This window comes from Carcharhinus amblyrhynchos, chromosome 28 (assembly GCF_965287045.1).
Source record: "Carcharhinus amblyrhynchos chromosome 28, sCarAmb.v2.hapA, whole genome shotgun sequence".
Lineage (NCBI taxonomy): Eukaryota > Metazoa > Chordata > Chondrichthyes > Carcharhiniformes > Carcharhinidae > Carcharhinus > Carcharhinus amblyrhynchos.
Window position 1 is genome coordinate 16,107,333 of NC_137351.1, and position 25,439 is coordinate 16,132,771.

At 41.7% G+C, this 25,439-nt stretch overlaps 2 protein-coding genes across 3 annotated transcripts in view; one reads left to right on the forward strand and one right to left on the reverse strand.

Moving 5' to 3' along the window:
• Window positions 1–1,307: 1,307 nt before the first annotated feature.
• ints14 (integrator complex subunit 14) lies at window positions 1,308–16,993 on the forward strand. Its single transcript, XM_080214437.1, has 12 exons — window positions 1,308–1,344; window positions 1,858–2,122; window positions 6,053–6,160; window positions 7,308–7,463; window positions 7,984–8,102; window positions 9,810–9,952; window positions 11,120–11,212; window positions 12,329–12,473; window positions 13,888–14,021; window positions 14,126–14,244; window positions 14,786–14,851; window positions 16,064–16,993. The coding sequence occupies exons 2-12, from the start codon at window positions 1,901–1,903 to the stop codon at window positions 16,313–16,315; spliced, it is 1,557 nt and encodes a 518-aa protein (XP_080070563.1). The 5' UTR covers window positions 1,308–1,344; window positions 1,858–1,900; the 3' UTR covers window positions 16,316–16,993.
• Window positions 16,994–21,839: 4,846 nt separating this feature from the next.
• The window catches only part of hacd3 (3-hydroxyacyl-CoA dehydratase 3), a 34,651-nt gene continuing 31,051 nt past the window's right edge, over window positions 21,840–25,439 (reverse strand). For both annotated transcript variants that reach the window (XM_080214438.1, XM_080214439.1), the window contains exon 11: window positions 21,840–25,434. In XM_080214438.1, coding sequence (XP_080070564.1) covers window positions 25,358–25,434 — 77 coding nt within the window. In that variant the 3' untranslated portion in view covers window positions 21,840–25,357. The remainder of the gene's footprint in view (window positions 25,435–25,439) is intronic.

Sequence of the window (25,439 nt, forward strand, 5' to 3'; positions counted from 1 at the left end):
CGTCTTGGACAGTCTCTCAGTGTCGCGGATGACTTGCTTCTGCACTAAATATGAGTTCTCTGGTAACTGAGAAGTCCAAGTACCATCTAGAAGGACAAGGGCAGAAGATGCATGGGAACACCACCACCTGGAAGGTCCCCTTCAAGTCACTCACTATCCTGACTTGGAAATATATCACTGTTTCTTTACTGTCAGAGGTCAAAATCCTGGAACTCCATTCCTAACAGCACTGTGGGTGTATCTACACCACATGAACTAGGTTCAAGAAGGCAACTCAGCACCACTATCTCAAAGGGAGTTAGGGATGGGTAATGAATGCTGGTCTAGCCCGTGATGCCTGCGTCCCTAATAATAATAATTAAATTGTCTTAAATTTGTCATGCCACATTGATGGAAAAATGTAACTATAGTGTGACAAGTTTACACAGTTTCCATTTTAAATTTGGATAGGAGAAAATAAAAGGATATGTTGAAATGAAATGTGGTAAGAAGTCTCACAACACCAAGTTAAAGTCCAACAGGTTTATTTGATAGTAAGCCCCACAAGCTTTCGGAATGCTGTTCCTTCGTCAGGTGAGTGGCGAGTTCTGATCAGAAACAGGACTTATAAAGGCACACACAGTTTACAGAATGCTGATTAGAATGTGAGTCTTAACAGCTAATCTGCTATTCAAGTCTTAAAGGTGTAGACAATATGAGTGGAGATAGCATTAAGCATAGGTAGATGTGTATTGTCTCCAGACAGGACAGTAAGTGAGATGTTGCAAATTCAGACAAGTCATGGGGGTTACAGATAGTGTGACATGAACCCAAGATCCCAGTTGAGGCCGTCCTCATGTGTGCGGAACTTGGCTATCAGTTTCTGCTCAGCATTTCCATGAAATGAAATGTGCACAGATCCATAAATACGTCATTTGTTGCAGATAACCTAGTAAGAAGTCTCACAACACCAGGTGAAAGTCCAACAGGTTTATTGGTAGCAAACACCACTAGTTTTTGGAGCGCTGCTCCTTCGTCAGGTAAGTGGGAGTTCTGTTCACAAACAGGGCATATAACCTAGATAATCTGGGCATAGCTGTATATAATAGTTATATATTCTATTATATAGTTAGATATTATGTAGTTATATATTTTATATATGATGTAGTATTTGTGTTGCCTTTAGTTATATTCTGCGCTGTGGGTGTGAGCCAGAGCGTAGCGGAACCGATGTTGGGGAGAGCGTGAGCAGCCCGGAGCGGAAGGCGGCGGACTCGGAGTGCGGGCGGCCCGGGGCCGGGGGGCGGCGGACTCGGAGGACTGGGGCGGGGGGAGAAGCTGGAGGGTGCACAGTTTCGGGCTCAGGTAGGTGCTTTTCCTTAACCCGCTGCCGGTGTTTACCCGGGAATTGGTCCTGATGCGGATGCCCGGGCTCAGCATCGAACTGACTCCCATTTAAACCGGTTCGTGTGAGGAGGGAAAGAGCAGCGGATTGGAACTGGGCTTTCACAGTGACGAAGGGCTGAATGGCCGCCTGTCTCTTTCTAGTCGATGGGATTGCTGTGATTAATCAGCAAGTTTATTAATCTTTTATTATACTGATTACTGATGGTTTTGGGGAATGTTGCTTTGAGCTGGTAAAGGTTTAATGGAGTTTGGATTATTTTACGAGAAGGAGCAAGTTGGATGTTGCATTCTAACATTCCCATGTCTGTGTAGCTGTAAACATGCACATTAGTCCTACCTTGTGGCTTCCTGACTTGTGGCAAATCATGCAGCTGGTGTCAGTTTGCTGCTGAGTCTAGGATTCAAGTGCTGGGTTTGAATTGTCTGAGACTTGATGCCTATATTTCACAGATATTCTTCATTTGATTACAGCAAATCCATATACTTTTGTTTGAAGTGGAGGTGAGAGTAAGCCATGCCGACCGTGGTCTTATTAGATGTTTCCCTGTCCATGACACGCCCTGTCTCTCTGGAGGGCACTGAGGAATACCAGCGCAAGCACCTGGCTGCCCATGGACTCAGCATGCTGTTTGAACACATGGCGACCAATTACAAGCTGGAATTCACATGTCTCGTGGCTTTTTCCTCACTGTGGGAGCTGATGGTGCCATTTACCAGGGACTACAACACTCTGCAAGTAAGGACTCCTCATTTTCTTCATAGGGTGGCATGGTGGGACACTGGTTAGCACTGCTGCCTCACAGCACCAGGGACCCCGATTCAGTTCCCGGCTCGGGCCACTGTTTGTGTGGATTCTGCACGTTCCCTGCCATGTCTGCAAGCGTTTCTTCTGGGTGCTCCGAATCACCCCACAATGCTAATTGGATGTATTGGCCATACTAAATTCTCCCTCAGGGTACCCGAACAGGTGCTGGATTTTCACAGTAACTTCATTGCGGTGTTAATGTAAGCCCACTTGTGACTATAATAAATAAATGTATTTTCATTCAGTGATTTTTCTTTGACAAAAGTTTGAGAAAAAAGATGATTAGAAAATTACATGATGTGGAGATGCTGGCATTGGACTGGGGTAAACACAGTAAAAAGTCTCACAATGCCAGGTTAAAGTCCAACAGGTTTATTTGGTAGCACAAGTCACTAGCTTTCAGAGCGCTGCTCCCTCATCATGTAAGTGGGAGTGCTGTTCACAAACAGGGCATAGAAAGACTCAAACTCAATTTACAAAATAATGGTTGGAATGCAAGTCTTTACAGGCAATCAAGTCTTAAAGGTACAGACAGTGTGAGTGGAGAGAGGGTTAAGCACAGGTTAAAGAAATTGTATTGTCTCCAGCCAGGACAGTTAGTGAGATTTTGCAAGCCCAGGCAAGTCATGGGGGTAGTGTGACATGAACCCAAGATCCGGGTTGATGCCGGCTTTGTGTGTGGAACTTGGCTATCAGTCTCTGCTCAGCAACTCTGCGCTGTCATGTGTCTTGAAGATTGCCTTGGAGAACGCTTACCCGAAAATCAGAGGCCAAATGACCGCTGAAATGTTCCCCAACGAGAAGAGAACACTATTGCCTGATGATTGTCGAGGTGTGTTCATTCATCTGTTGTTGTAGCGTCTATATGGTCTCCCAATGTACTATGCCTCAGGATATCCTTTCCTGCAGCATATCTAGTAGACAACGTTAGCTGAGTTGCAAATGTATGTACTGTGTATCTGATGGATGGTGTTCTCACATGCGATGATGACATCAGTGTCAATGATCCGGCACGTCTTGCAAAGGTTGCTGTGGCAGCGTTGTGTGGTGTTGTGGTCACTGTTCCCTGAAGGCTGGGTAGTTTGCTGTGGACAATGGTCTGTTTGAGGTTGTGCTGTTGTTTGAAGGCCAGAAGTGGGGTGTGGGGATAGCCCTGGTGAGATGTTCATCTTCATCAATGACATGTTGAAGGTTCTGGAAAAGATGTCATAACTCCTCTGCTCCAGAGAAGTACTGGACAACAAAGGGTACTCTGTCCGCTGTGTCCCGTGTTTGTCTTCTGAGGAGGTTGGTGCGGTTTTTCGCTGTGGCGTGTCGCAACTGTCGATTGATGAGTCAAGCGCCGTATCCTGTTCTTATGAGGGCATCTTTCAGCATCTGGAGGAGTCTGTTGCAATCCTTCTCAGCTGAGCAGATCCTGTATATACGGGTGGCTTCTTTAACGTGTTTAGGATGGAAGCTGGAGAAGTGGAGCATTGTGAGGTTATCCGTGGAGGCTTGTGGTGTAGTGAAGTGCTGAGGTGACCATCCTTGACGGCGATGTGTGTGTCCAAGAATGCAACTGATTCCAGAGTGTAGTCCATGATGAGTCTGATGGTGGGGTAGAACTTGTTGATGTCATCATATAGTTGTTTCAGTGATTGTTCACCATGACTCCAAAGGAAGAAAGTGTCATTGATGTATCTAGTGTATAGCATCGGTTAAACGTCCTGTGCGGTGAAGAGGTCTTGTTCGAACCAGTGCGTGAAGATGTTGGCATATTGAGGTGCGAATTTGGTCCCCATGGCTGTTCCATGTGTCTGTATGAAGAACTGGTTGCTGAAAGTGAAGACGTTCTGGTCAGGATGAAGCGGATGAGTTGTAAAATTGCACCTGGAGATTGGCAGTTGTCGGCATTGAATACTGAGGCAGTTGTAGCAATGCCTCATCGTGGAGGATGCTGGTGTAGAGCGCCGAGACATCCATTGTGCCCAGGAGTACTCCTAGTTCAACTGCTTCATGTGTGCTGAGTTTCTGTAGGAAGTCCATAGTATCACGACAAAAGCTGGGGGTTCTTTGTACAATGGGTTTCACGATGTCCTTGACGTAGCCAGAGAGGTTCTCGCACAGGGCCCCATTGCCCAATACTGTGGGACAGCTGGATGTTGGCCTCTTGGGGTTTGCGGCAGAACTCTCACAGCGTCTTTCACCTTGCGCTACCAAATAAACCTGTTAGAAAATTACAGACAGCCATAACAAAAATGTATTTAACAAGAATATATTTTAGTTAAACTTTAATCGGTTATTTATGGGAGAATTACGCCATGCCAGGATTAATCATAGAATCCCTACAGTGCAGAAGAAGGCCATTCAGCCCATCAAGCCTGCACAGACAACAATCACACGCAGGCACAATCCCCCGTAACCCCATGTATTTACCAGATTAATCTCCCTGACACACACGAGCAACTTAGCATGGCCAATCAACCTAACCTGCACATCTCTGGATTCTGGGAGGAAACCGGAGCACCCAGAGGAAACCCACACAGACACTAGGAGAACGTGCAAACTCCGCAGTCACCCAAAGCTGGAATTGAACCTCGGTCCCTGACATTGTGAGGCAACAGTGCTAACCACTATGCCACAATGATTTGTATTTATTGAATTAATGATTTGTACCATCTGGTAATATAAGAACTCAGAAGTGGATCAAGGAACTTCCTTGAGAAATGCTAAATTGTACAGATCTGCTTAGCTAGTTATCTCAGCCAGGCCAAACCTGGGTCATTAAAGTTAATTTAGATGAGATTTTAGTCAGGATTCTCAGATAAGTGAATGTCAGACATGTTTAGGATTGTGTGCAATTCCACTATTGACACTTGCTGCCTAGGCTCACATCTGAGGATCATGTTGTTCGATGCCGTAGCAGCAACTATAATAGTCGGTGTTTTCAGGAGAGAAAATTGGAGGTTTACTGTGTATTTATGACACGATTCCATCAGTATGTTTTATAATAGGTGATGTGATTTTATTCTCCAGTATTTTATTAGGAAGTGAACAGATTACAGGGATCTGTTACTCTTATGACTAATGTAGAGTGGTGATTGTTGTTTCCAAATCTCTCTGTGGCCTCTCCCCTTTCTGTCTCTGTAATCTCCACTAGCCTACAATCCTCTAAGATTGCTGTTTCTCCAATTCTGGCCTCTTGAACATCCCCAGTTTTAATTGCTTCACCATTAGCATTCATACTGAGGCTCTCAACTCTGGAATCCTCTCCTTAAACTTCTCCATCGCTCTCCTCTTCAGGAAGGAGGTGACAGTTTAAGCAAGTGCCGAGGTTTATGAAAATGAGAATCTTCAGTTGCAGGTAGATTGGAAAACTTTGGCTATTTACCTGAGAGGCATTTAGAATAGATTTATTTAGGAGTATTCAAAATTATGAGTCTTTATGGAGTAGAGAGAAACTGTTTCCTTTGGTAGAAAGGTTGAGAATCAGAAGACCTAGATTTAGGGTAATTGGCAAATGGATCAATGGTGACCTGAGGAACTTATTTTTCACACTGTAAGTGGTTAGGGTCTAGAATATACTGTCTGGGAGTGTGGTGGAGACAGATCCGCACAGCGAATGGTCAGGATCTGGAATACACTGCCTGAGAGTGTGGTGGAGGCAGATTCAGTCACAGCTTTCAAAAGGGAATTGGGGAAGCAGCTGAAGGGAAAAGATTTGCAGGGCCATAGGTAACAGGCTGGGAAAACGTCTTGTGATATTTCACTATGTAAAAGGCACTAGAGCAATGCAATTTATTGTTGTTCTTTGAGGTGTGACACCTTCAGTATGATGCTGCTAGTTGCTTTAACTTGATTACATTGGGTCTTTTCCAGGAAGCATTGAGTAATGTTGATGACTATGACAAGACTTGCCTGGAATCTGCACTGACTGGGATCAGCAACATTGTACAGGATGAGTGGGGTGTCTGCATTCCCTGTCAGGTAACTGGACCTCTGCTGGCTCAGCTTAGATTAAACTTTCCCATCTCCTGGAGTGTGGTTTTGATATTTGCCTCTTTGTTCTGGAATAATTTTTGGAATTAGTTGTTCTTGCTGTCAATAATTTAAGGATTGGTTAAGATCTCTGACCCCTGAGGTATGAGGGGGGAGCTGGAGAATGTGTAACATTAGAGCTGAATGTTTGGAAAGTCCATATTTGGAACATTTACGTTTGTGAATAGTGGCGTTCTTGCCAAAAAGTTTCATTTGCACAGGGGATCCCAGTTTGCAGTTGACTGCTTTGGTGTGGTACGGAACATTTTAGTTTAATATCTGACTGAGTGATTTCCCTTCAAACCATTTTTCATTGTGAAATGATTATCTGTGTGCCGACTGCGATACTGGTTTTTACACATGTACCGTGATCCTGCAGTCTGGGAATTAAATGTGACTGTCAGCCACCCTGGGGTGGCTTTAGACCATGGCTCAGTTGGTAAATGAGACAGAGGATGTGTGTTCAAACCCCACTCTGGAAACTTGGGGATAAATTCCAACTGACATTCCCACTGCCATACTGAGGGAGTCTTGCAGATGAAACGTTAAAATGAGGCCCTGTCTGCCCCCTTGTGGATGTTAGTGATCCTGTGGCCGTACTTTGAAGGAGAACAGGGGAGTTCTCCCATTACGGCTAATATTTATCTTTTGGCGGCCAATAGCACAGCAAGATCCCATGAACAGTAGTATATAGCATTAATAACTGGATCAGTTGTTTTAATGATTCCTCCCCGCAACACAAACAGTGACAATGCTTCATTATCTGTAAAGATCTTTTATGAACTTTCACACCAGGAATTAGCGACTTTCACAACATTAGCGAGGTTGTGAAAGTTGCTAATTCCTGGCGTGAAAGTTCAGCTATGGTTCTCGCTTCTCGTGGCAAAGGTCAGGGTTCCTCAGGCACCAGGCTCTGAGCCTGTGTTGAGCATTTCAGTCCTTGCTGTAAAAATATAGATTATCATCAAAATGAACAACTGTTACAATGATTCACAATGATTTGTGAATAAGGAGAACTGAATTAATTTGTAATTGTTGCAGCAAATTTAGACAAAATGGCATTGTTTGGAACTGAAGCTTTTTTTGTCTTTTTCAGGTGATCCTTGTAACGGATGGGAGTTTGGGAATAGGCCGGGGATCACTCCGACATTCCCTCTCTGTCCTCAGTCAGCACTCCGAGGACAGCAAGTTTCCACTTCCCTTTCCTTTTCCTTCAAAGTTATATGTCATGTGCATCGCCAACTTAGAAGAGGTATGACGCTTCTCCAAAAAAATGGACCTTTGCTGTCAGGAGCAGAGCCCCCTCCAGAGCTGCTTTCTGCAGTGGGTGGTTTAGCCCTGTGTTCTTCTCTCGTGTCTGCTTGTGTATATGTGTGTGTCTGCTTGTGTATATGTGTGTGTCTTTTTGTTTGTGTGTCTGTATGTTGGATCTGTGTTAATATAAATATTTATTTAAAAATCAGCTTGGTATTGTCTCAACTTCATTTTAATTATAATTATACCACAGAGAGGAGATAATTTTCCACCAGTGAGAGTTGGGTGGAAATATTTATCTTGATGTGTGTGTGTGTGTGTGTGTGTGTGTGTGTGTGTATCTACAAAAGGGAGGCTGGAGTCAGAGGAATGGAGAGTGTGAGAAATGAGGAATTTATTAATTAGTGGCTGCAGTGGGAGTAAAGGACAGTGCATGTGTAAGAGATTAGTTTTGTGTGAAGCAGTTGGTGTTTTCCAGACTGACGGACTACGGACTCGCATTAATTTCTTTTTCCCAGCTGCAGACCACAGACACGCTGGACATTCTGGAACGTCTGATCGATTTAAACAATGGCGAAGGGCAGATCTTCACTATTGATGGTCCCCTCTGCCTGAAAAATGTGCAGTCCATGTTTGGGTATGTTATTGTTGTGCTTGTTTGCCGTGATGCTTGTGATGTCCGTATCCTCACTGTAAGGAGGTTATGTTCCGGCAGAGACTTACATGAGCCACAATCTGTGGGGGTGTCACACATTCCAGCTCAGAATATAAACTATCATGCTTAGAATACACAGCACAGTGGTGGAGTTCAGTGTTGGCCCTGCTCTCTGTCTCTCCCCATCCTTCTCCGTGTACCCTGGCAGTGCAGCAAGGAAGAACTCTTGGACCTACAAATTAATCATTTTGAGGTTTTGCACTCATTCTGTGCAGTTATTTGATTAATAATATCCAGCTCCGGACTCCCAAAGGAAACATACTTCAAAATCAGTCTTTTCCAGAATTTGGGGTTTTCTTTTCCAAAAAGCCAGTTGGTGAAGGATTAAACTGGAGCCATTCTTTACACAAAATTGCATTTGTTTACAGGGCTGCACATTTAAAAGCATGTGCCTCCTATTCCAATTACCAGTTTCAGTCTGTGTATATTTATATGGAGTTCAAGCGAAGCCATCCACTACCTAAAAACAATAAAATGCAATTCTTCATTGTCTGTCTGGATTCGGGGATGAATTGCACTCAGGATTGTGAGGTGCTGCCATGGGTCTTCATGTGACTGAGAGGCTGATTTGCGACCCACAGATCTTTGGACACACGGGGGCAGGACATCCCAGAGTGGTGGGATCTAGAATGCAGAATTTGCCTCCTTTCCTTTGTTTCTGTATTGCTGCTCTGCCTCATTAAGGTATTTTAAACTCAAAGCATGATACAGCTTGATAGGCAAGTTATTGCCATTTTGAATGATAGCAAGTTCCTTCCATCATTAATGTCAATGCCACTGCGCTTCAAGGAGCGTTTCAGAGCGTCGTTGAAGTGTTTTCTTTGTCCTCCCTGGAACGCTAACCATTTGAGAGTTGAGGAAATAGGACCTGGTTGGGGAGATGTCGGGACACAGGGTTCAGTCCATCAAAGTTGGTTTTGCCGGAATGTTTGTGGAGCTGGTTTCAAAAGGACTCTGCGGTTCTCCCGTTGAATTCAGAGGATGTGGCAGAGTCATTACTGATGGAATTTCTCTATTGTGACAAAAACTGTATCCATGGATTCCTCTGGAAGCTGTAAAGCTACAGTGGGGGAATTTCCTCAGCCACAGGAAATAGGCAATTCCAGAGAATTCATGGAGAATTAAACATAATTAATGGAGTACTCAAAAATCAGGTTTCCAAACAGCCTTGTACAAGAGCATGGAAACGGAGTTATAATTTGTGCACACGAGGCCCAGAAACAAGTTGTCTACAGTTCCCTACACAAGGAATTCCAGCTATCCAGTAGATAGAGGAATCTAGAGACGTGTGTGCCATACAGACAGGACAATGAGAGAACCAGTCAAATCATTGGCCACCTTCTATGTTGACTAACCATAAGTTAAGACTTGTCACCTTGCTGACTTGGAGTCTTTGTAAGGAGAAGGAGACAGCAAAACTTATTAATATTAAATATCCGTGATAGATGTTAGAGAGTATTAAGTATCCAGGATAGATGTTAGAAAGTATTAAATATCCAGGATAGATGTTAGAGAGTATTAAATATCCAGGATAGATGTTAGAGAGTATTAAATATCCAGGGAAGTGAGTTGAACATCTCTTGGTGTCCATCTCGGATGACATTGTTGTGACTGTTTTTGGTGTTACAGCAAACTGATTGACCAAGCTTACTCTCCTTTCCACGCTGTGCTGAAATGTGGTCACCTGGTATCTGACATGCAGATGTTTCCGAGACCAGAACCTGTGATCATTGACGAGGAATTGGAGCCGGTTCCCAAAACTATCAACACAGGTGAGTGTGCTCGGGGAAATCTGCCTGTTTCTGAATCTCTTTTGATTCTTTGTGTGAATCAAAGACTTCGCTATTTCACATGTTAGAGCCAGGATTCTGAAATTCAGTCATGGTTTAAGAAGAGCAGTTTCCTTTACCCTGCCCCTGTTCTGAAAGAATATGTGATTGATGTGGAACCAGCTGTCTGTCTGGTATGTCTGAGCGATGAGTTAGGTTGATGGCACTGAGTGTGTCACTGTGAGCCATTCGGTTTACATTCACTGAGGACTGGGTTGCTACCACTCAGTTGCATCTCGCTGTGAATGTTAGCACAGTGCAAAAGGTTATGTTACTGGGTGAATAATCTAGAAGACATGAGTTCAAATCCCACTGGGGCTGATGAGGAAATTTCAAATTTGTTTTTAAATCTAGAAGTATGGTTAAATGTCCTCGAGGAATGGAAATTAGTCAAGATCATTAACTTTCTCTACCAATGTCTGGGTAAAAAGTTTCTCCTGGATTCCCAGTTGGATTTATAATAGGCAGGGTGAGCGTGTTGACAGTGTGTTAATAATTGCCTGTTAGCGTGCCGAATGAGGAAATGTTCTCACATACACTTCTTGCTGTAAACAGAAAATCTGTCACCACGTTGAGGTTGATCACACTCCAAGTGGAGCAGTTTTGCTTGAATGTGATGATTGTTGGGGACGTGTGCATTACATTGTACTAGCAGACTTATTTTCTATCATAGCATCTTACAGTGAGAAGGAGACCATTTGGCCCATTGAGTCTGCATCGACCAGAATCCCACCCAGGCCTTATCCTCATAAATCCATGCATTTACCATAACTAGTCCTCCTCACACCAAGGGGCAATTTAGCATAGCCAATCCACCTAACGTGCACATTCTTTGGACTGTGGGAGAAAACTGGAGCACCCGGAGGAAACTCATGCAGACACAGGGAGAAGGTGCAAACTCCACATCGGCAGTGATCCAAGGCCAGAATTGAACCCAAGTCCCTGGTGCTGTGAGGCAGCAGTGGTAACCACTGTGCCACCGTGCTGCCCCTAGTTCAGCTACAAGCTTCTGTTAACAAAATGTGTCTGAGCTCAGCGTCAGTGAAGCTTTGGAGGCAGAGGAGAACCTGATGTGATTTTCTTTAACTTGGTTGTGTTTTTCCTTCACAGAACTGGATATTGTGGGATTTATAAAGATAGCTGATATTGCCAGCCCACCTGTCCTTTCCCGTCACTTGGTTTTACCCATAGCTCTGAATAAAGGTGAGTCTTCACTCTTTTTATATATTATTTGGCACCTTGCGAGTGTCAGTTACACAATACCATCAGTGAGCTTTGGATACTGTGAAAAGGGACAGTGGAGTTATCTGAAACAGCGTGAAGTGTTTGTTTCCATTACTCTCTCTGGAGTCCATTCAAAGCATCAATGTGTGGCCTACCATCTCTGACTCAGAAGGTTTTAGGTTCAAGTCTGAATCCAGAGACTTAAGCACAAAGTGCAGTACTGAGAGAATGCTGCACTGTTGATAGCAGCATCTTTCAAACAAGGCATCTGCCCTTTCAGAGAAATATAAAATATCTTGCGCCACTTTTCGGAAAAGAGCAGGAAGTTCTTCTGGTATCCTGGCCAATGTCATCCTTCAACATCATTAAAACAGATCATTTGGCCATTAACTCAATTGTGGGATCATGCTGTGCACAACTTGGCTATTGTATTTCCTACATTACAAGAGTGACTCCACTTCAGTTTTTGCACAGGGGAGTGTGAAAAGTATAATCAAAGTAGGATGACTTTCTCTTCTGTGTGAAGCTGAACTTGGTCCAATTTGTCAGTCTGTTCATTCCAGGCTGATTTGATGTTTGGTTACTCTGGCTGTTTGTCGCAGACTGTAGTTAACGGGTGATTCAAAAGCATCCTAATGATAGAATGAGAAGCCGCTGTTTCTGGCCTTGAGTGATGTGCAGGCTTTGGATAAGAAATTGATTTGGCCATATGAGGTAACAGTGGAGAGGATTGCCCCATTCATCACAGCAGATACCATGGAATGATCCCAGTAGCTCATCCATCCAGAAACTAATGTCACCTCATCGCACCAACCACCTCTTTCTGGAATGGTTCCAGGTTCTTGTTTCCAACACCTTGTATAGATTCCATCTCACTACATTCCAATATGGACCCAGGATTTGTCTTCTGTCAGTTCTGTGAGGGTGGGAATGGAACAGGAGAGAGAGATGTGTGTAGAAGTTGGTGTCCTGCAGGTTTGAAATGTCTGTGCGGGAGAGTGAGGTGGTGCTATTGCAGTGTGAGGAGCTGCAGCTATTAAAGAGCAGAGAGTGAATGTGACGACACAAAGTGTTTGTTTTCTTTTGTTTTGATAGAAGGTGATGACCTGGGGACTGGGTTACCTGAAGAAACCGAAGATGAGACCTCTGCTTCCCAAATTGCTGGAAAGATGCCATCGTTTTGTGTCTTGCTGCACGGAAGTCTCAAAGTAGAAGGGATGGTGGCTATCGTGCTGCTCGGGTGAGGAGCTGTACACTAACACACTGAAATTAGCTAATGTCTTTAGTAAAACACCCACTCTGTCTCTAATTCATGCTGAGAAGGGTCCACGTTGGCAAAAAACGCTAAAAGCATTAGTAACAGATTATAATTCACAAACCGTTACGACTCTTCATACATTCAAAGGTCACATTTAGGATAGTGGTTCTGCTCTGAACCCTTGCACTCAGCTGCTGCCTAGGTGCAACAAAATAAAAGCAAAATACTGTGGACATTGGAAATCTAAGACAGAAACAGAAGGTGCAGGAAAAACTCAGGCCTGGCAGCATTTGTGGAGAAAGAAACAAATAGGATTTTGTTTCGGAACAAGTTTTTGTGTTTTATTTTGGTGCAGTGAAGCTCTGTTAAACTCCCCGATTGTGATTCATTCCTGGCCTGGAACAGATCTAATGAGCGCGTGTGTACTCCCCCCTCATACCAATGTGATAATGGATGTCACGTTGATATTTCTCCCTGTCCCTGGGTGACCTGGCTGAGCAACGTGGAGAGGATGGCACTAGATTAATCAGTCTGTGTCCTGCCTGCACAGCTATTTTCAGTTCTTGCTCGATACATGGAGAGCTTAGCCACATAGAAAGAATCGTAGAAACTTTACAGTGCAGGAGGAGGCCATTCAGCCCATTGACTCTGTGCTGGCAACAATCCTACTCTATCCCCCTTAGTTACTCTGCTAATCCCTCTAACCTATCATATGCCAGGACACTAAGGGTTAATTTAGCATGTCCCTAACCTGCAGATCTTTGGACTGTGGGAGGAAACTGGAGCACCTCATGCAGACATGAGGAGAATGTGCAAACTCCACATATACAGTGACCCGAGGAGTCAAACCCGGGTCCCTGGAGCTGTGCAGCAGCAGTGCTAATCACTGTGCCACCCTCCTTGCAGCTTTTTCAGCCAGTTGGCCTTTCATTCAGCAACAGCCCCAGGAAAGGCTGAGAATTGTTTCCCGATTCGATTTCGGAGCAGCCCATAAGATCCAAGTGTACAAGTAAACCGTGGTAAAAGCTGAACCACTCTGGCTTTCGGCTTCAGTCCAGCATTTACACTGATAACTCGCATCTACTTTCCATAAATAAAAGGACCAACTCTCAAAAATGTCCAGAACAATTTCTCACTTTATAAATATTCATCTAACAGCTGAAAAGTCAGCACAGCTTCTTGAGATTCTTATTGGTTGTAATAATTGTCAAGTTGCTGGGAAATGCGATGAGCAATTGTCCATTAATGGAAAGCATTGCACACCAAATCCTCTAGCCACTTTGTCTTGATTTCCCCGTCCTCTACGTAGTGATGAAGCCTGGCTAATGTGGTTCATTAATCTGCCGGTTTAATGATGATGTTTGTTGTATACTTCTTGCTTCTTTGATTTGATCAGACCAGACTGGTACGGAATGTTGTACTCTCAGGCTGACAGCAAGAAGAAATCTAACCTGATGATGTCCTTATTTGAGCCTGGTCCAGAGCCTCTGCCTTGGCTGGGAAAGATGTCACAGTTAGGGCCCATTTTGGGTGAGTTTGAAATTGGATTTTCTGTGAAACTTTTGCTCTCCACATCATATACCAAACCACTGTGTTTGTTTCTAACTCTGAAATTCTGTTATGGTTAATTTCAGATGCTGAGGAAAATCCCTATGGTGACGATGACAGCAAAAGCCCCTTTCCCCTACAACCTAGAACAAAGCGCAGTTACGCTCAGAATGTGACGGTGTGGATTAAGCCCAGTGGATTGCAGGTATGGGTGATACTGAGCATTGTGATATTAGCCTGAATGTTCAAGCCCCTTGCCTCACTGCACCGAATGATAATCGGATAACTTTCAGAATATACAGAAGCTCATTTTATGACTTTCACCCAATCAGTCAGTGACAGAAGTTGTTCCTTCATTTTGAAGCCTCTTAAAAGCATAATGGATTATTTCATAAATTGTGAAGATGGTTTATTTTCCTGCTCTGTGTCCCCGAAGTATGCTGCTTAATATGTGCATCAGAATATAAACCAGTTAAACAGCAAATATTTATCTGATACTAGTTATTCGAAAATGGTCTCAGCTATGGGCTATTGGCTGACTCTGTGGTTTTGTACACTGCCACATATTTGAAGGAGTGGCTGATGTTTGTAGTCTTGCTGTCCTTCTTGACCTTGACAATTCAATGCGTCACTCTGTAAGCATTGAGCTGCTGGATACTTCCATCAACCAAGTTGACAAGATTGAAAGGAGCATGTAGCCTTTAGATGCTCTCTTAGTTACCTCTAATGTCTTCTCTTGCCTTTAGACTGATGTTCAGAAGATCTTAAGGAATGCTCGGAAACTTCCAGAAAAAACACAGACATTCTACAAGGTAATTGTGTTGATCTTCAGTGAATTTGTGCCAGCAAATTAAAATAAAAAAGTGTGCAAGCAATCAAATCTAAGATTAAAGGGGGCAAGTTCTGTAACCTTTATTAACTCTTTACTACCAACGAAGGAAATTTGGTTATTTTTTTCCCGGCTGATCTGAAATTTTGCATGTAATCCTTGATAAAAGTGTGACATTTATTGGAGAGACTGTCTGAGCTGATGTGATTTACAGGTTGTCTGCCTCCTCTCAGTAATGGATGGAATAAGCAGCTCCACACTTGAAGTAAATTTCAAATTCTAATCCTCTTAAAATGATTAAAATGCTAAAAAAAATTGAAACTTTGAGCACTTATAGACACTCTTTCTGATGCTGTCCCTAAGCAACAAGCATTTTACTTTGTTAAAGAATTTGTTGCTCTGTGGGAATAGATACATTTCCCACTCACAATCCTGACTTGGAAATGTTTCACTGTTCCTTCACTTTCGCTAGGTAAAAATTCTGGAACTTACTCCCTACCAGCACTGTGGGTTTACCTATACCACATGGGCTGCAGCAGTTCAAAACAGCTCACCGCTTAAGGATGTGCAATAAATGCTGACCCAGCCAGCGACACCCACATCCTGTGAATGAATAAATAAAGAGACCCAAGGGGAATAAGCAGGGGATTCAGAGTTGCTGACACAATCTGAAACTTTGACCTGCCTTTTCCTTCCATGTGCAGCCCAGCCATGTATTGCTAAGCTTATCTTTTAGCTCATCCTGTAACATCTGGAAATTCTAATATCAGAATTTTTCCACCCCAAAGATTATTTTCTGCTATATTGGGTCTTTATCCTCATTTTTAGTTCTCCTCCGTCTCCCCTAATCTTGACTGAGTGAACTCCCCTGGCTGTAACTTAAGGGCTTTTGATGAAAACCTGACAAACAGAAAAATAATGGATAAAATAGTCTTTGAGAAATGTTTAGAAGCATTTTAATCTGATTTTTTATTAGATGATAGCTTTGTTGTGAGACTAGCTGTGAGAAGAAATTGTCTTCACTGGTACAGCAATGGGTTAAGTCATATTAAGACTGATAGGAGCAGCACTCCATGTCCCATGCTGCCCTTTGCCCCAGGATTGCTGGCTTCTGGCACTGTCTATTTCTCAGCATTGAGCATGTTTCACACTCTAAAAACAAACTATCCTTCACCCTGTGCGATTCCTTTTACAGGAACTGAATCGGCTGAGAAAGGCAGCTCTTGCCTTTGGATTTCTGGACCTACTGAAAGGTGTGGCGGATATGCTGGACCGTGAATGCACACTCCTTCCAGACACAGCCCATCCCGATGCTGCATTTCAACTCTCTCATGCTGCCCAACAACTGAAGTTAGCCAGTACTGGGAACTCTGAGTATGCTGCCTATGAGCACAACATTGCCCCTCTGCAAACAGACTTCTCCAGCAGTAATGCTGACAGGATATGATTAGAACAGAGACTATATTTGGTTCACTTTTGAGGACCTTACTTTTTTAAAAGCAATGTTCTGCTGGAAGTGCTGTGCACAAGGAGACAGCAAGGGACATGAGGCTGTAAGAGAAAAAAAATACCCACATCAAAAATTTTTTTTACAAAATCTATTTTTTAATGAGCTCTGGCTTTTAAGACTAAAATCTCCAGAAGGTCTTTGCCTTTTCACCACACAGCCTAGATGAAAGGATATGGTGGTGTACATTTCTTGTAGATTCTTAATTAATTCTTCTATATTTACAGACCAACCCAGATGAAAGAATTCAGTTGCCTTGTCTTTTGCCTGGGTTCTGTACCCATTTGTAAAGGAGTCTGGCCTTTCACGTTTGGAAATGGAATGATTTAGCACCTGCGTGTAATTTGTCATTGCAGCTACTTATCTCAACAACTCATAGCTTAGCCAGACTAAAGAGAAAGATGTGAAAATTGTACAGGAGCAATGCTTCAAACCCCTAACATGATTGACTTAGCACCTGAGTTTTGACTTGTCCACAGCTGTGTCATTAACTCAACTATTTTCAGTTACGTGTGGACTGTTATGAATATTACAAAATTCATTGTGCATCTTAAACATCTCATTTGTGTCAATGTGAATGAAAAAATAAAAGTTGCAAGTTATTAGCATTTACAAGAATGCATATGCACTGAAAATTCTGAATTTGAATGAGTTCAGTAAATATTTGTGGTGGTGTCTATATGATAACAAAAGATGTCCATTACTATGCAATCTTTAAGTAAATATTATCACTAAAGCAGGGAACTAATAATTGGATCATACTCTCAGCTGCAATAGCAAAGATAAACCAATGATCAACTTCATTGGCAACACACCAGATATTAGTTACACATTTGAAATCTAGCCCATTAATACTCCAGAGGTGGTCAGTTTCTTTAAGGCTTCAGTAGTTGAGGGTATTTTTAAAAATGAACTATTGTTCAACTACTTGATGACAGTTGCAATTTTATTGGGGTTGCCTTCACTGCCAGTTACAGAGCAATGGCAAATTTGCTTCATAACCGCTATTTTGTAGATGTTAACTCTGATTATGTTTATGGAAATAAGTTCTTGCTGACTAATCAAACTATTGTTTTTGATTGCAATCTTATCAGTCAACAAAAATACTTATTGGGCAGTTTATTTTATAGTCAAGTTGTGAACACTATAATCACATTTACAAAGAACAACACAGCACGGGAAACAGGCCCTTCGGCCCAACGAGCCCGCGCCGCCGTCCTACTATCTCAGTGACCTATTCATGATTTTAGTCTACGCCTAACGTGCGAGGATTTTCCTGTATCTTTTAAATTCTGATGCAGTGCCCTTTTAAATGATGCAATCTGTGCATCAGTTATCATTTATAGCACCATTTTCAGTGTTTCATTAACCCTGTGAGGTAAAAATATATGTATTTTAATTTCCCTTCTCCATTCTATGATGAACTTGGATGTTTCCCTCACTAACTAGTGAAAAAAACTTCAATAATTTTAATTCATTTGTGGGATATGGACTATTTATCCAACCTTTGTTGCCACTGATGGCATTGAACTGCCTTCTTGCTTGTCCATTTCAGAGGGCCGTTAAGTCAACTACATTGCTGTGAGGCAGGAGACACATGTAGGCCAGAGCAGGTGAGGACAGCAGATGTGCTTCCCTAAAGCACATTTGTGAAAAGATAGGTTTTTAATGACCTGTGCTCACTATATGCTCACTATATTTGCTATTTATTCCAGATTTGATGTAATTTAAATTCCCAGCCTGCAATTATGGGATTTGAACTTCAATATGTGGATCAGTACTCCACACCACTGGATTAGTAATCCAGTAACACAATCACTAAACTACCACATTTCAGCTCATCTAATTTTGGTAAACTCACTAATTTCTACTTTTATTTAAGCTAAGGAACCCTAATCTAGCTTCCACCTTTCACATAGATACTGTTCCAACTTAGATACATACTTGTATTGCTATTTCTTCAGTGACCCTGAGTCCCAGCGTAGCATCTACTCCTGTCTTTTCATCAAGAAACAGCAAATTAACATGGCCATAACACTGATGCAGCCAGCCCAGGAACCCAGAAAAAACAAATCTCATACCTCTAGAATAGCTCTAATGGAACTTTGTTCAAATATTTTTCATGCCCTTGCTGGAATAGGTTGAAAAATTACAGAGAACACACTCAGCTGGGGCCAGATCTTGGACTTCCACAAATATGTTACTTCTTTGCTTTTTATGTTCAGTAACTCTTCTGTAAAAAAAAACACCAGAACCCCATTTGCCTTTTTAATAACCTCCTCTTGCCATGATCTTCCTTCTCTGAGGAGGTCTATTTATCCACTATCTTTGCTCTGTCCTATCTGCACTGTTAATTTTACCAACTTGCTGTATGCTGTCCCAAAATGGATCACTTCAGTCTTTTATGGACCTGTAACTGTCTCCAACTGACCCACTTTGTGAACGTACATACGCAAGCACTTGCGTTTGCTCTGCTCCGTCATTTAGCATAATCAGCAAACTACTCTTGTGCACATCCAATTTTATATCTTACACACATTTATATGTTGGAGGATCCCTGTTGCAATTTTGGGTCCTTTGAATCCGGAATACATTGTAGTTCCATACTTAAGGCACCATGATCCAAGATTAAAAGCATTGCTGGATGAAAAAAAAAATCCAGCTCATTTACCTTCTACCATCCTGGTAGTCACATGATACAGTAATAACAGAGCTGCTGACTAATCAGTTGCTTTTAATTTGTCTACAGACTCAGACACGGTAATGAAACTCCTCAGTGATGGGCAGCAATGTAAATGATAGACCCAAAATTCCCTGTTCCTCTTCAGAATGCTATTACTTCTCATTCAAAACAAATTCAGTGAAGCATTTATAAAAAGTACAACCATGTAAAACAAAATAACAACATTCCAGCGATGTTATGGTTTACCAGGCAGTTTGCTGCAACAGGTTAGGAACCAGCTCTCCTATCCTATCGCTCTCTACAAGTTCTTGATTTCGCTGGGGCTATCAGTTAATGCAGGAATAGAGGAAATACAAAGAACAAGGTATCATTTGCTAGTCTTCAGATCATATTGCAGAGTATTAGTACCAACAGGCTTACATTGCATTCTACAGTGTTATATGATGGAAATACCTCCCAACATGTATGGAGGGAAAAAAAAATTAGGAGGGCAATTTTATGTGGCTTATAAAGGACTTGCACCCAAGTTGAGCACTGATGTTTAACAGTAGGAACCATGTTGGAAACAGCATTCATGGTACCCATATCACAGTTGGTGTCAGATTCTGTACGATGTGCAACTTTTACTGAGATCAAGTTTTAGTGAAATCAGTATTGCATTTCATCCAATTAAAAAGAGGCTACTATCTACATGCTATTCAAATATTTTCAGTATCTATTTGTGCAGAATGCTCACCCAGAACTGTCAGCTGTATCTTACTCCACATCAAATCCTGTTCAACTATCACCTATATCTGCTGATCTACACAAACAGTCGACCAACTGCTCAAATTTAAAATTCTCATTTGTGTACAAATTCCTCTATGGCCTTGCCCCTTTCCCATCTTTGTAACTTTCCGAAATAACGCCACCTTTCCTGGCTTCTTAAAATATACTTTTTTGATCAAGTCTTCAGTCACCTCCTTTGGTTCATTAGCAATTTCTGTCTGATTCCTACGATGTAGCTTGGGGCATTTTCTTTCTTTAAGGGCACTACAGGCTTTTGAGCTTTGGGGATTCCCTTGAATGTTTGCGTAAGATGTGCATGTTATTGATATTTTTCTCTTTTAATCCACAGGTGCTTCGGTCCGCCTTGTTGTCCAACAAGGGGCATACACGCGATGGGTTGTGCGAGGGCTACTCTTGGATGTTTCAAGAGTAGCCTAGTGCTTCACATCGTTAGTGTACGCTTAAACTGGACCAGCTCATGGGCAACACGACAGCTCCATGACTATCAATCACTGTTTGCTGTGCAGATACATAGATTTGGGCCAGTATCTGTGGGAGTTTGCACATTCTCCCCATGCTTGCATGGGTTTTCTCCGGGTGCTCTGGTTTCCTCCCACACCCCAAAGATGTGCTCTTAGGCTGACTGATGTAACAAATTGTCCCTAAATTAGTCTCCCTTCAATCCGGTTTCCAATGTGGAATGCCATAAACATAGACAAAGGGCATGGGTGGAAGAGGGAACTCACAATGTTAAAATGGCAGCATGGGCTCGTTGGGCCTGTTTCCTGTGCTGTGTTGTTCTTTGTACAGAAATGCAAATTACAATTACTGTTGTATGTCTACTGTTCATTATCAAGGCTATAAAAAATACTGAAGTTCATTTTGAGGGAAAGAATTGAAAGCAGAGTGGTAATGTTCAACTTGTACAGTTCCTTGGCAAGACTCTTGGAGTACTATGACTGAAGTCTCTAATTATATAAAAAAAGTATAAAAGCACTGGAGAAGACGCAATAACAATTTTCTTGAATTATTCAAGAACTGAGAGGTTATACTTATCAGAAATGAGTAAACAGACTAGTGCTATTCTCTCTTGAAAAACAGAAGGCTGAGTGGAGACATGATAGAGCAGTTAAGATTATTATAGGGTAGGCAGTTGGCATCTGCAAGTTTCAGCTTGTAGGGAAACCACGAGGAGCCATAAGTGCAAGATAATAACTAATAAATCCAATAAGGAATTCAGGAAAAAATTCTTTGTCCAAAGATGGGTCAGAATGTGGAACTCACTACCACAGGAAGTACTTGAAATAAATAACATGGATAAGATACAATTAAGCAGAGGACTTTACAGGATCATTTATGGGCTCCATGTTTTTGCTGTTAATTGACACCCACTGCAAGTGAATGGAAGTACACCAGATGATGTCTACTACATCGGAAAACATGATAGAAAAAACACGACAACCTTTTAATACCCATGAAATCCCAAAAATTTTAGTGATGGACAACGGAACCCCATTTACCAGTAGAAAATTTAAGACATTTATGGAAACAAATGAACGCAACATGTCTGCACAGCCCCTTACACCCATCATCAAACGGACGAATGGGGGGAACGAGCTGTCCAGATTTTTAAAAGAGGAATGAACAAACAGACCAGACACCAAATCGGCACGTTTTCTCTTCAATTATAATGCTAAACATGAGAAAGGAATAAATGGATTGATTGATAGAGCAGATGAAGTGAGAAGAAGCTCACCTGAATGGACCTGTTGGGCCAAAGGGTCTGTTTCTATGCTGTAAATATTTTGTAATATCAGAAATCCATTCTAAATTATAATATTAAATGACCTGTTACTCAATGACATATAGTTTGTGGTTGGTTCTTTAACCAACTCATTTCTCTCTCAGTTTCCTCCAACCATTATGTAACAATAAATAAAAACAAAAGCAGGTACTATCCGCTTACAAAGAATAATTAACTGGATAGAATTTAAATAAATTATTCAATCCAGGTTTTAGGACATTGTACAAAGATTTAATTCGTATCAGAGTTTCTGGCACTCCTTAATACTCAATTAACTTATAATTTTAATGTATAAAATTGATTTCAGTGCAGTTCAAATGATGTTACAGTGGCAGTTCAATTCATGTGATTCAATAATGTAATCAAAGCACACATTTAAGTTCCTATTATAAACCATTAAACCGTTGTAACTCTTAAAAGGTTGATGGAATAGGGAGAGTCGGTATCGGTTGAATGCACGCTCCAGTCATGATTAAGGGCAGCTGATAGTAATTGGGAAGTTTGGAAACATATATGAAAAACAGTTTCCACCTGTGGGAGGAGAAGTTGTGTGGAAAGGAAAAACCAGTCTGTCTGGATGTTACACAGGGTTTTGTGAATAAACCTCTGTTGAACACAGACTGGCTCCAACTTCTTCCTTTGCCAGAAAGGTGTTCAACAAGTTATCAGCCTGGGTTAAAAAAAAATCTGGTTCAAGGACAGAACAGTGAGTTGTTGTAAATGGTTGGTTTACAAGCAGGGTGATAATAGTGTTCCCCAAGGGTCTGTGTAAGGATACTGGAAAAGGGAGTAACATTTCAAAATTGGAGGTGTGGCCAGCAGCAAGGATGATACCAATCTACTGCAACTGGACACAGATAGGCAGAGAAGTGACAGATGGAATTTTAATTACGGGGTGATACATTTTGATGGAAGGGATAGGGAGAGGCAATATAGACTTAATAATGACACAGTTCCAGACTGTGCAAAGCCAGAGGGGTGCTGGGATTCATGCGCATCGATCTTTGAAGGTGATAGGAAATCTCAAGACAGTAGTTAGCAAAGCATACGGGATTTTAGTCTTCTAAAGAGCAATGTTAAGTAGGAAAATTATGCTGAACCTTTTAGAGAGCTCTTATTAGACCACAACTAGAGTATTGCATCCAATTTTGGAAGGATATGAAGGCCCTAGAGAGGGTGAAGCAAGATTTACCATAATGGTTTTGGCGATTAGGGAATTTAGCTACAAGGTTAGCTTGGAGAAGTTGGGATTGTTCTCTTTGGGGCAAAGAGGACTGAGGAGAGATTGGATAGAGGTGTCCAAGACAATGATCGGTTTAGACAGAATATACAAAAACGCTGTACAGATTAGCTGATGATACAAGAAGTAGGAGACACAGAAACAAGGTTTTGGGTTAGAAATACAGAAGTGACACATGGAAGAACTCTTTCTTAATGACCTGGAACTTGCTGCCCACGAGGGTGGTGAAAATGGAGACAATCAGTGAAAAGGAACCTGGATGGGCATCCGAGGGAAATAAACTTGTAGAGCTAAATGATAGAATGGAGACAGAGTAATGAGACTGATTGGATTCCTCTACACAGAGCCAGCATGAAGTTGATGGGCTCAATGTCCTGGTGCCATAATGACTCTATGACCCAAGCCACACAGATACTAGAGGCTGATTTTAAGACTATGATCTCATGCCTTTATCTAAACCCCTGGACCAAACAGCAGCTTGAAATAATCCCTATGGTGTCCATTATACTCCATATATTTTACAGTTCAGCATATTGTTTTTAATATTCTTGTCATCACTACATGTGTCGACAGAAACCTTAGTAGCTATGTGACAAAACTCCGAAAATCAATAAACAAGGTCACCAATTTTCCATTAACTTGAATAAATGGTTGGAACTACTGTTTTTGATCCTCGAAAATACTGGCTAAAGTTCTGGGATCCAAATGTGATTACAGTAGTTTATCTTATGCACTCAAACTGTTGATCTTGTTGGTGACATTATTTGAATCTGTTTGAATTTGCCCAGTCATTACATCATTATCACCCATATAATCCACACAAGGAATGGTGCAAGTTCCATCACATTTCAATTCACATGTGATTTACAATATGTAAAAGAGAACAATTCAAACTGTAGGGGGTACACCTGGACACATGATGAACCAACAGCCAAGTCTTACAGGATAAGTCCCAGGATGGAAGGGTCAACTACAAGAGGGCACAGATTTAAGGTGAGAGGTGGTAAGTTTAGGGAAGACGTGCAGGGAATGTTTTCCATACAAGGGTGTGGGTGCCTGGAATGCACTGCCAGTGGAGGTGGTGGAAATAGGCACGTTAGCAAAGATCAAGGTGCATCTTAACAGACACATGAACAGGAGATAAACAGGGATAGAAAGCATATCAGCACAAGCTTGGTGGGCCGTAGAGCCTGTCCTGTGCTGTAATGTTCTTTGACAATAAATCCTTGTTACATGGAGATAAACTAAATTATGACCGCTAGTTTTCACTAATGTTCACAGTTTATTCAAGTCACAGTGAGTCCTTTCTAATGAAAGCAGCAGCTTCCCATCTCTAACTGTCTCCCAGGAAAGCCTGTTCATTCCATTACACTTTCAAACTTTTAACAAAACTGGGAATACTCTAAGCTGTTTGGTCTGCTTCCAAATGCATTACATTTGTCTACATTAAAAAACACAAAATAATAAGAATGAAAATTCAATAGCTTGCATATATTTTAAGTGATCAGATATTTGAGTGTGAATGGCAATGATCCAACCTTGGGAGGTTTAACTGAGAGACACAACCCAGCCCAACAGGTTTACTCTTGCAGTTTTTGATGGCCATTTGCTTCTCACACTAAATTAAAGCTTCATAATTTATATTAAGATACCCTATCCTCATTTGGTCGCTATCTTTGTGACATTAACATTAATAAATATGACTGCAGGGTGGTTCAGTGGATGTAACTTTAGACCAAGGAATTCATCTCATAGTCTGTATTGCAATTCTCCATTGGAGAAAGGGGTCTAATGATGGATAGAATGTCCTCCACCGCCCCCCCCCAAACCCACTTTGTGCTGAAATCAGCAGAGTCCTGAAACATGACTCCTGCTCTCACAACAGATTAATAGATGGTGGGGGAGTGGCAATAAAAACAGGTTAAACTACCCAATTTAAAATGAATCATTCTAATTTCAGAAAGCCTGTGAAACAACAATGTTATTAATCTGTCCAATAATGCCCACTGATTGTTTGGAGACACCACTGATTGTTCAGTCACCTTGGATAAATCAAAGTTATAACTGCAACATAAAACCAATTTTAATTTATAAAATTACTCTGCTGTAATTGGAAAAAATACACTTTTTACCAAGGATGCTGATAACTTGTTACATATCAAATTTCTTCCAAATGAATGTGTATTTCTTCAAACATGTACATTTATGAGGAAAAAAGGCAAAGTGAATATTTCCTTCGGTACCAAGGTATGCGCTTGGCTATTGCAAAATACTCCTCACACTGGCAGAATGGCTGACTGATGAGGTGCAAATGATTATACTTGAGGGTGGCATATGGCAGGAGGGTGACAGGTTATTGAAGGTTACTGACACTTCGCCGTGGCTTTTCTCACCTCCTGAAAAGTACAGTGTTTATAAAGGCAGCAAGTTTACGTTTAATTAAAATATTTGAGGTGGTTCTCCAACTCAGAAATAAAGACATCTCTTCTAGCACAACTTGCGTTTCTTTGGGTGAAGACGCTTGTTTCTTTGTTTGTAGAGGTGTCGGAAGTTAGTGAACAATCCTAGA

What these genes read in the sequence shown, in the direction of transcription:
- ints14 (XM_080214437.1), top strand. Translation starts at nt 1,901, where the DNA reads ATGCCGACCGTGGTCTTATTAGATGTTTCCCTGTCCATGACACGCCCT. An exon ending in GTGTCTGCATTCCCTGTCAG is followed by an intron (nt 6,161 to 7,307) that starts GTAACTGGACCT and finishes TGTCTTTTTCAG; the next exon opens with GTGATCCTTGTAACGGATGG. An exon ending in ACAGTTAGGGCCCATTTTGG is followed by an intron (nt 14,022 to 14,125) that starts GTGAGTTTGAAA and finishes GGTTAATTTCAG; the next exon opens with ATGCTGAGGAAAATCCCTAT.